At 34.6% G+C, this 11,510-nt stretch overlaps 1 protein-coding gene across 4 annotated transcripts in view; it reads left to right on the top strand.

The window, feature by feature from the left end:
* The first annotated feature begins 2,620 nt into the window (after positions 1-2,620).
* Positions 2,621-11,510, top strand: part of ABCC13 (multidrug resistance-associated protein 11) — a 155,322-nt gene continuing 146,432 nt past the window's right edge. For 3 of the 4 annotated variants that reach the window (XR_016103858.1, XM_088960046.1, XM_088960044.1), the window contains exons 1-8: positions 2,621-2,749; positions 2,975-3,015; positions 3,132-3,219; positions 7,059-7,223; positions 7,353-7,484; positions 9,528-9,628; positions 10,725-10,797; positions 10,973-11,224. Coding sequence is in view for 3 of the 4 variants with exons in the window: in XM_088960046.1 (XP_088816172.1) it covers positions 2,711-2,749; positions 2,975-3,015; positions 3,132-3,219; positions 7,059-7,223; positions 7,353-7,484; positions 9,528-9,628; positions 10,725-10,797; positions 10,973-11,224 (891 nt within the window). In the remaining variant the exon portion in view is untranslated. Of the gene's footprint in view, positions 2,750-2,974; positions 3,016-3,131; positions 3,220-7,058; positions 7,224-7,352; positions 7,485-9,527; positions 9,629-10,477; positions 10,501-10,724; positions 10,798-10,972; positions 11,225-11,510 lie in introns of those variants that run through there. The other variant, XM_088960047.1, reaches the window with a different exon arrangement.

The following is an 11,510-nucleotide window of genomic DNA, read 5'->3' as shown; positions in this document are numbered from 1 at the left end:
TCAAACTAAGAGTATATAGATTTTGTAATAGCAGACCCGGAAGTGATTCTAGTTATTAATTTTGTTATCGAATTGGACCCGATATCACTTCCGGCATTGTTCCATTATCATCATCTTCATTTCAGCATTATTCCAATTATATGGGATATGGCTTATAGAGTTGGTTATATGAATTTTTCATTCTTTTTTATTTAATGCTATATCCATTGTTAAACTATTAATGTTTAAATCATTTTTATGGATAATGATGTTTTTTTTTTATTAATTTTTGTCCTTTTTGTCGCCTTCAATTTGTTATAAATTGGTGTTGTTGATGGTCTTTTATGCAAGGTTCAAAACTTTGACATGAATGTATTATATCATGCTGGCCAGATTTAAAATATAGGGGCTTAGGACTTTTGACCCATTTTAGGAATGGGTGACGCCTAAGGGGGGGGGGGGGGGGGACTACGCCTAAGACCTACCCCTTGACCTATTTATTTTTTGGAGTTAGGTATGGATTACTACCATAAACCCCTTATGGCATATGTACGTAGGTGTATTGATACTTTAGACCTCGATTCTATCTTAGTCTATTTTCTTTCATTTTATCACTTATTAACCTATTCTTAAGTTTCTTCGAATGACTTTATTTCTTATTTTATCTTATCTAGTTTTTCCATTCATCCATCTTAGAACTATTTCTTGTTTTATCTTCGAAGACTTTATATATATATATATATATATATATATATGTTTGTGTATGTATATTTTCTATATTCAGGTTTTAAGATTTCTTGATTGCTCAATACTTTGTTTTATACAACATCTTTGGCTTTATAACTGTTTTGTAAAAAAACTCTTTAAACTATGTAGTATTCATACACCTTTTCCATTTTGCCACCTTGTTCTCTACTTCCATGCTCTCAATCCAAGGTTTTGAAACATATTGAGTTATCTCTTGATCTCTAATTCTAGGTATACAATGATTTATAGTCCTATTATTATTATTATTATTATCATTATTAATTTTACATAATTTTAAAATAAGCCTAATACCAAAAAACATTGTCAATAGACTTATTCATTTGCTAAATTAATGTATATGGAAAAAAACTTAACATATTTGGACAGATATAATATTATCAAAGAGCATACCATGATAAATATATTAAGTATATGTTTGGCATCAATGTTGCAGATGCAGCTATGTGTGGGTCAGAAGCACCGTTTTCTGAGAAAACAGTGTTTCTTTTGTTTGCTTGAAAATGTTGCTGTCAAGTAGGACGTTTCATAGAGCATCAACAACGTTTTTTTTTTTTTTTTTCCTGTTTGGTTCCAATGCACCGATAAACATTTTCAGCACTGATACCCATTATCTAGTGTCACGTCACTGCCAGGAAACGTTTTCTATTTGGTTCAAAACCAGACCCAACCCAATTATAATTCAGACATAATATCAAAACCTAGAACTGACCCATTTATAGTCATGGCATAATACCAAAACGTAGAACTGACCCAGCAATTATAATCGGGACATAATGCAAATCCAGAGAACATGTAATTGGAATAAGACATAGATGATGATGACTTTAAATAAAACAGATTGGCGAAATATAATTCATGTAGCTAATTCCATATAGTTGCGATAAAACATGAATGATGATGATCATAATGCAGACCTAGACCCAATTTCATTGACACGGACCGGTTCGGCCCAGTCGGATCTATCCCTTAACAGCCTTAATGAAGAAACCTAAACAATGCCAGTCAGTCCAAAATACAATCTCTTTTTTCTTTTGGGAAGTGGTTATCAGCACTAGTAAAAGGGGTTCTTTTTCAAAAGAGAAAAGAAGTGGATTTACACAGTGGAGTGCAGACCATTAATCCGCCACGTTAAAAGCAGATAACTGGTGCATGCGAATCTGTCCGATACTCTCTCAACTCTGATAGTGATGTCAAGCAACCAGTGTCTCAGTGATGGAGGATAATACTATACTAGTACCAGGATATAAAGTGGATGAAACTCCAAATGGATACAACATCGACCCGGGTCGGATGAAACTCCGAATGGATTGAAAATTTAAAGCGAAACACGGTAGACCCGTTCACCGGCCAGTCTGAGTTTTGACTTTCAGTCTTTAAGCCTGAGCCTGCTCTTAATATAAAGCCCGAAGCCCAGGCCTCAATCTAAAACTAAATTTGAACAGATAAGTTCTTACCTAATATATAATATAATTTAATAAATTAACATATTTTATATTAATTTTGCAATAATTTAATAAATTAATAAACTTATTTTCTAAATTATAAATTAGTATTTGATAATGATTTAATAAACTAATATATATTATATATTTAGGTCGGGCTTATTTGAGAAATAACGAGAACTGCCTGAAAAGTAATCCTACCTAATGTTTGGAGCCCGAGCCCATGGGCCTCAAGATATGTCCAGGCCCGATAAAGAACGGGCCGGTCCGGGCCCAGTTCCTGGGACTTTCATGACGAAAATGAAAGAGAGGTCGTTATTGGCGGTTAAAACCGAGTTGACTATCGGGTCCAGTGTGACCCATGTCCCATGTTTGAATGATATACATGTGGGCACCCACATTAATGGCTAGTGGGATACAGATGCGTCAACTTCTATTTTTCTCCTTCTCAGGCGCTGTCTTTCGTCTATGCAGAGTTGCAGACCGCTCTGCTTGCTGTGTTATGTTCTCTAGTCGAAGAGATGGAATTCATGAAGCTCGTTTGCCCAAAATCTCCAATCGTAAGAGTTCCTTCATTGAGGCTCTCGTTCTATATTAGTTTCGAAGAAGCGGCAAACTATCTTCTTGTCCATTGCCCATAATTTGACTACGCCAAACCCATATGCCTTGAGACTCTGTTTTACTCTCTCTCTTTTTCTCGTAACATCTCTCTGTATCTCTCCAATTTCTGAGGATAATTTTCTTTTTATTGATACTTTTTGTTTGGTGGATTCTCTGGTTTTCAGGTATGGGATGGAAATGGCTTCTCGGAATGCTTTGAGAACATATATCCTTCTATCATTCTCTTATTTATTTTTTTGTGGCTTAGTGTTAATAGTTAAGTGTGTTTCTTTACTATTAAGTTGTAGAAAAAAGATTTGTTTTTCCTTAACAATGTGAAACGGTATTAGGTTTCTGCGCAAATGCGGTGACTGTTGTTATGATTGTTGTACTTGGATTTACTGGAAGAAATGCCAGGAGAAGTAGTAGGGTATGTTCGTTGTATTTCACTTAATCTTCATACTTCTATAAATTAAATAGTTTTGCATGTTTTTAGTTTTGGATGGATACCACCAATGAATATTTTGTTGCAGATGATATAATCAGATTGTGTACTCTATATGGATTTCTTTCTTAACCCAAAAGACTCCTAGAGACTCGCTCCTAAAGACAAATTAAAAAGTTATTTTGACCCATTATAATTTTTTACACAAATTTCTAAAATTGATCAAAGACTTTTTAGGTTCTTTATTTTATTCTTTTTTTGGTCATAAAGCTAGAGAAACCAACTTCTACAAGTGGTTCTGTCATCAGCATCATCAAAATCGTCATCTATGCCTTATCCAAACTATATGGGGTCGGCTACATGAATCCTGTTTTTCCAATCATTCTATTTAAATCCATATCCACTGTTAAACTATTAGTGCTTAAATCATTTCTTACTACTTTTACCCATGTCCTTTTTGGTCTACCATGAGCTCTTCTAACCCATCAATGAGTGACAAATCACTTCTTCTAACTAGCGTATTTTAAAAGTCGTTCCTTCATAATCTCAATTGAACTCAACAAAGCCTTTTCTCAATCATTGGGGTCTGGTACAAGAAACCTGCTTTGATATTCCTCCTTATCAAGGTCTATATCCTATTGTCAAATTCTAAGTCCTAAAATCCTTTCTTACTACCACAAAGCATGTTCTTGGATTTCCACTCTCTCTCTCTCTCTCTCTCTCTCTCTCTCTCTCCGATAAGTAAACTTTTAAATTTTATTAAATGAAGTTATGAACTATAATCAGCAAACATTACAAGAGGCCCAAGGAGAGGTGTGAGGTGCAGCCTCTCATGGAGCATAAAGTTACATTAGATAACTCATTCTTACTGGTGTAGTAGATCATCTTATTTTTGCATGTCCAAGCCATTTTAATCTAACTTCCATCATATTATCACTTATTTGGTGTTACTAAATAATTCCCATTTGTGAATCCATGCTTTTGCTATTTATCCATATTATGTCCTTGACTCTATTATGTTAATTTTATTAAAGTATAGTTTCTTGATTCATAGCGCTTTGCTCCATTAATATTGATGGCCTTATAGATGTGTTATAAATTTTTCATTTTGGTCCTGTTGGTTATCTAATCAGGCAATATTTCAGATTCTCCTCTTCACTTCATCTATCCTGCTCTTATCTTATGGGAAATATCCTCTTCAATCTCTTGTTTACTATGGACCATTGAACAAAAATAGTGAAATGATCTTTTTGAGATATCACAAAATAAAGATTGTTAGGTCATTCTTTACTTATTTGAATTTTACATCTGATAATACTCTAATTTGGAAAATCTAATAACCTCAAAATAAAAATTTAGAGCAAAATCTTTTTCTAAGTTAGCCATAACTTGCACTAACTACATCCAATTCTGGAGATATTAGACTTGTTAGAGAGATAACTCAATAACCTTTCTAATGCACCATCACCATGTCATAGATAACTTGTTATCTAAAAGTTAAGGTTATGAAGGAATTACATTTCGTTGGGAGGGAGGATAACCTTGATTAGGGCATCCTTAGCTAAACTACCCATCTACTACCTTTCTACCTTCAGAATTCTAGTTAGAGTGGCAGATCAATTAGGGACTTCCTTTGGGAACCAGGGGATGAGAAGAGGGACCATTTGGTGAAGTGTAAGGAAGTTAACAAGACAAAGGAGCAGGAAGGATTAAGAATAGGGAACCTAATTTATAGAAATACAACACTCTTGGGGAAGTGGCTATGGAGGTTTCCTTTGGAAAGTGACAGGCTTTGGCATAAGGTAATTGGAAGTATTCACAAGACATCGAATAATGGATGGGATGTAAAAGCAGCTTCTTCCTTGTTGACACTTTCTCCCTGGAATTCACATCATTAATTCCATTAGATATGATGTGGGTTGTGGGACCAAAGTATTGTTCTGGGAAGAGCTATAACTGACTGAAATCTCCCTTCAATTTGCTTTTCCAAGTCTCTTCTCATTATCTAATTACAAACAACAGCCTGTATTGAGGTTTGCTACTTTCTCTTCTTCAGGGGTGAGCTAGGATTTTGGCTTTAGAAGGGGTCTAAGGGATAATGAATGTGAAGCACTCATTCAACTGTTGAACAAACTTCAGCTAACCTTTCTGGATCAATCAGTAGAGGACACTAGAGTTTGGTCTGGTACATCCAATGGGGTTTTTACTTGTGCTTCTTTCCTTAATTCCCTCTTGCAACCAAATAATATGGGTGAGAATTTCCTTGTGAAAGAGATTTGGAGTAAGCCTATCCCACCTTAAATCTAGGCTTTATGTTGGGAAGCCTGCCTTGTAAAGGTAAACACTAGTTATGCTTCAAAAAAGAAGGCAAAACAAATGCTTATTGCCTCAGATGTGCTTCCTTTGCCTTGCAAGTGGTGAATCCTTATCTCATTTATTTCTTTTTTTCCCTTTTGTGCTTTGTATTTGGGACTTCTTTTGTTCTCTTTTTGGTTGCATGTGGTCTCCTCCACAGGATATAGCAAGCCTTTTCAGCCCAAGTTTCCTATGGCAACTGAAGAAGAGAGGAAGAATTATGTGGAGTGCAACTAGGGCTGCAACAGTATATTCTATTTGGGAGGATTTTCAATGAAAGAGTAGGTCGAAAGAGGAATTGTTTGGGGCCATCAAATTCAGAACTGCACATTTGATAGACACTTGATCAATTCAAAGAATTCTCAGTAAATGATGTCCTAAGGGCAAGGACTCAAGTGGCATCCTCATCCAAAGAAAATGAAAAGGCATTTTGGAGTGGTTACCCCCAGCGGCTAATAAAATAAAACTAAAATTTGATGGAATTTCTGTGGGAAGCATGGGGAAGGCTGGTATTGGAGGAGTATGTAGGGATTGCACCAAAAAGTGTTGGGTATCTTCTCAGGAGCTCTGGGGCTAGGAGATGCACTAAAGGCTGAGCTAATGGCATTATTACAAGGGCTAGGAATTGCTAAGCAATCAGGATTTCAGCCTGTAGAAGTAGAGGGAGATTCAAAGCTCATAATTTCTTGGGCCAAAAACAAGCAGCTTGTGCCATGGATATATAGGCACGAATTTAGGGAAATAGAGAGCATCACACAGGAGCTGAACATAACCTTTAAGTGGGTCAGAAGGACAGCAAATGGGATGGCTGACACTCTTGCAAAGCAAGGGGTATATAGGCAACAGATGTTTTGGGCACCATTGTAAATCTTATTCCTGAATTGGGATTGGAATGAATCCTAATGGGTGGATACACCATGTTCATGTAATATCCATATTATCAGTTTAATATAAATCCAATTTTATTGCTGATCCAAAAAAAATTAAGGTTATGAAGAAAGTAACAGAATTGCAATCGGTTTCCCTTGTTTTGCCATAGACCTTCCTTTTTGGACTTGTGATATCATAAATATAGACTCACTGTTTGGACATAACAAGTCAAAGCTATTGTTAATTTGTTACAGGAACATATTTATCCATAGACTAGAAATTCACTTTATACTTAGCAGCATCAAACCATATGGCTGACGAACATGATAACATGGGTCCGAATCTGAGAGTGGGCACTTTGTGCCAACAAAAAAGGGAAAAAGTGAGAAATTAGTTCTGCATCCAGTTCACCCCTCCCAGGATGGCTAGGACCAACATTGGTTAATGGTCCTTTTTTTATCAAATCATATTAGAGTGCATGATGTATTTCATGTTTGTTATTTTCCTTGTTTAAGAATTGGATATTGTCTTGTCTTCTTCTTATTCTTAAGTTTGTATTTAATCTTGTTTTTATTGATTTATTTTTTTTAATTTTGTAGATTACAGAAATGTGCTTTGTGGAGAAGCTCTTCTTGACTTTTATACCTGCTTTTGGAGCACTATTATCTTTCTGTGACATGGTCTTCCTTCTGAAGAAGGTGCTTCAAGGAAAGCATACCATATATCATGAATGGTTTTTTAGATGTTCTCAGTTATTAACTTGGGTAAGATTCTTGAACTTAAGTTGCTGGAAAATCCTAAGAAGTTTTTAGAAGCTACGGGTTCTTTGATCTTGGATTCTTCTCCTTCCCTCCCTCCCCCTCACCCCTGTCTTCTGAATTCTTAAATTTTAGGCCACCATTATTCTCTTCTCAAAGTGTGAAAATTGGTTCTTCATATTTTGTGATCGCGTCCTTTGTTTCTGGTGGATTGCAAGACCTCTTTTCGGGATTCCTCATTTACATACAGTGTTTTCTTCATTAGAGGTAACTCAATCATTTCTTTTTTAATTTTATTTAAATATTTAATTTCTTCTTATGTTGTTTTATATGTAGGTTTAGTTTCTTCTCTTGACATAAACAAATAGTGAAAACATTTCCTGTCCTTGTCTGGGCATGAATAAAACTCATCTTTTCATATTGAAGCATTAGTGGTTGACCTATGATTATGATTGCTAACTTAAATTTTCAGTAAAAAACATTCAATTAACCTGATTAGTTATGATCTTGAGCCTATCTCTGTGCCTGTTTTAGATGTTCTTTTTTTGATAATAAATAAATAATAAAGCTTATTAACTAAGAGAAAGGTACAAAAGAGTATATGAGAGGAGGGCACTCAAGATATACAACAACCACAAGAAAAACAAAGGAATCTTCCAAGACATTCATAAATGCTAATAGGGCAATTCCAAACCCTACCAAAAGTAGAATAATTAAGGATTTCAGATTCTGGAGATATTAGTAATCAGATTATAATCAAGAATCTGATATGGAAAAACTATTTCCTATGTGAAAGGTTTTGGACCAGCAGTATGGGCTCCGTCCTTTGAGATGGAAAATTTCCTTTTCTTTTCTTTCAAGTTTGTGGGGGCTGATTTGCCAAGTTTTTATAGACTGGGTTCATTGAAAAGGCCAGAAAACCCTCTTGTTTGAAAAGATAAAAAGGTAATACATAACAGTACTTTTATCTTTCAAAATAATTCTTTTTGATTACTAACTAGGGGTTTGCTCTTATCAACAATGGGATGTTTCTAGATTGCCACCTGTCCTTTCTTTTGTTATACATGTAACCTTCAAGCCAAAAGGTTTTCATCTGTTCATATTGCATAGAAAGCCCAAACAATTTTAGAAAAGGCCATTTCTACCTTTCTTTTGTGATACAACCACTGTAAGTAGAACTTCACTTCTTTTAGACCTTAAAGGATATGAACTATGACAATATTTTGCAGACTTTAATACAAGGACTGAAACAATGGTTCAGACCTGCTGTTATGTCTAGAAGTAATAGGCAACAACATAGGAAGAGTCCCAAGAAAAGAGAAGAAGAGAGAACGAAGAAGAAAGAGAAAACTGGAGAGAAAAATCTGTCTCCTCAGTCCGGTTGGCTAGTATTTATACATTACTTAAAAGAATTACAATGACTAGAATTCCCCTAATTAAGTATGGGCACACAACTTAAAATAGGACAAGAGAGACTAACTATATTATAATAAATAAGGAAGAAAAGACCAAAAACACAATTATAGGTCAGCTGTTAACAAGGGCCATAACCCAATTCTGGTCCTGACTATCTGGGGTCTTAAAAAGGGTGAGAGCTGGTTATGGACCTAACCTTTGGAATTTTCTTGAATGAAGTGGGAACTCTCAGACTCAAAAGTCAAAACCATCTTCTCATGCTTATCATCCCAAGATTTCACCATTGTACCAAATTATGACCCCTATTTTGCAAAATTAGAGATCTCATCTCATATTGAATATTTAAAAGATCATGACCAAAAACCTGTAGGATCAACTTCTCTTAACTTACAATGCCAACATATTACTTGGTCTTTTAATAGTTCTCGTGGTAGTACTATATTTGTGAGCTTCATACTGAGCTAGAGACTCTTCAAGAAGGTAGATATTGTTGATAGAAAAAGATATCGCAAAAAAATTTCTCCTAGTCATCCTCCTTGAGTGCAAGTACTGGATAACAAAATGGGAGGACAAATATTTATATTGCAGATTAAAGATTTGGTGATACTGTTGATAGAAAAAGATAAAGTGATACTCTAACAGGCAGCAAAATAGAAATATGAGTACAAGTGGGGGAATGCAAGATATAAGGAAAGGAGGATGTTGAATGAATCCGAAAATCTCCCTCCTCTAGTAAATAAGTGCACCATCTGCAACTTTTACTTTCTCGGTTTCTCACTACTAGACAAATCTCCATCCTCTACTAAAGAAGTATCTTTGGTCTAAAATATTAATGTTCAAAGTTGTGTATTAAAGAGAGTTGTTCTAGCATTTATTACCAGTTCCATGTGACAGGTTATACAATGTCTTAAAGACAGTTGTTCTATGGTGATTGATATCATATTTGGACTATTTGTCAACATCATCAGAGTAATGCAATCATCTTATAAAAGTAGGTAAGTGATATATATTTGAATATTTTCCCAAATTCTTCTATTACTGTGAGATATATCACATTGAAAATATATTTTCATTAACCTTGTGTTGTACCAAAAAATTGTCCTGTTACCAGTTACTATTTTTAGATTTTCAACCTCCAATAATCTCTTAAGATATGCTAGATATTCTTCATGAAATATGTGAAAGTTGACTGCAATATCCAGTCTTAAAATGAATATGGATTCCTTTCCTGACATAGAAATAAGTATGTAATAGTAATTGAGCAATTATATTGCTAATCCATAAACAAATATAAAAGCATTTAGGTATATTACTATTACATATTTACATATGATCATTGACTTGTAATTATGAGATGCCCAAATTCTAACAGTGATGGATATCAATCTGGTTTAAAAGGCACATGAAGCTTAGACCTTGAGGTTATCCTCAAGGCATGATTCAAGAGAGAGCCACAATTCTCAACCTTAGAGTCTAATACCTTAAAGTATAAGGCATATTCCCGAAACTTTCAGATGCCTTTTATGTGTGTATGTATGTAAATGTATGACAGTATGTTGGCTGTCTCTATTCTTCAATATATTTAAAACCACTGTGAGGTACTATATAACATTTATATTTTCATAATAATATTAAACAGTGTATAGGAATGTGACAGATCTTTCTCTAAGCTCCTAATATTCTCATTGTCCTTGCTTGTGTGATCATTATTCATTAATATGCTCTTCATTTTTGAGAATATACTTTTCTTCATATTTCTATAATTATCCTCAATCTTCATCTTACTATCTTAGTTTGATGTTTTTCTTGGAAGTATTCATGAGGCTTAAACTTCATACTTTAAGGCTTATGCCTCACACATCTAAAGGTATTGGAACTGACCTCATGCCTATGTATGTATATATCTATTAGCTCATTTATTTGTATAAGAATTAACTAATAAAAGGGCAGCCCAGTGCATGAGGCTCCTGCCAATGCGGGGTCTGGGGAGGGACGGAAATTGAATGTGTGAAATATAAAACATAAAAAAGTTGTTTCTAAATTCTCCCAGTGTTACTAAGATCATCGATTATATGTAATGTTTATTTGCAGAAATTGTGGTTCACTAGAAGAAAATCTCATCTCAAGTGCCTTGGATTCAGAGGAAGGCCATCTTAGACATTTTGTATGTCTTTTACTATCATCCTAGCTTTATCTAAGATACTAATGCTTTTCTTTAGTCATTAGTTGTTTGTGAGCCAAAATTGGATGTCATTAGTTGTTTATTGATGCTTTATTTTTTTATTCTTTTTCTTAAGGATATTTCCATGTTCATAGTTTTTCCCCCTTCCTCATCACAGGAAACGATTCATAACTATTGGCATCTTCTGACTTTCAAGTCTATAAGTCCGGTAATGGATCGTGGTGTGACAAAGCAGCTTGACTTTGAAGATTTAGTTCAGCTACCTACTGAGTTGAATCCTTCCTCTTGCCATAGTACATTGCGAAGCTGTTGGGTGGCTGAACAATGTAAAAATTCTTCCCAGCCATCCTTGTTTAAAGCAATTTGTTGTGCATATGGATGGCCCTATTTTCGGCTTGGTCTGTTAAAGGTGATTTATATCTTTCTCTTTTTTTTTGTGAGGATAATGCCTTTTCCTGTTGACCTTTCATGTTATTTTATTTGTTTTTCCTTTTAACAAGTCATGCAATGTTATTTTATTTGATACCTCTTACTGAAGCCTCTTAGCCCTAGTTTATTTTGTCTTTTTAATTAGTTGTTAAAGCATATACTAGCAGGAAACCTTATTTTCTCACTACAATGCGAACTGAGATGACTTTAAATTCTTTAAACAAGAAACAACATGAATTACAATAAAGAAAGTAACACTTGAGTAG

Source organism: Nelumbo lutea, chromosome 8, assembly GCF_056320005.1.
Source record: "Nelumbo lutea isolate HS-2025 chromosome 8, American lotus-T2T, whole genome shotgun sequence".
Lineage (NCBI taxonomy): Eukaryota > Viridiplantae > Streptophyta > Magnoliopsida > Proteales > Nelumbonaceae > Nelumbo > Nelumbo lutea.
Note: the sequence above shows the minus strand (reverse complement) of the source record. Positions and strands in the feature narration are given on the sequence as shown.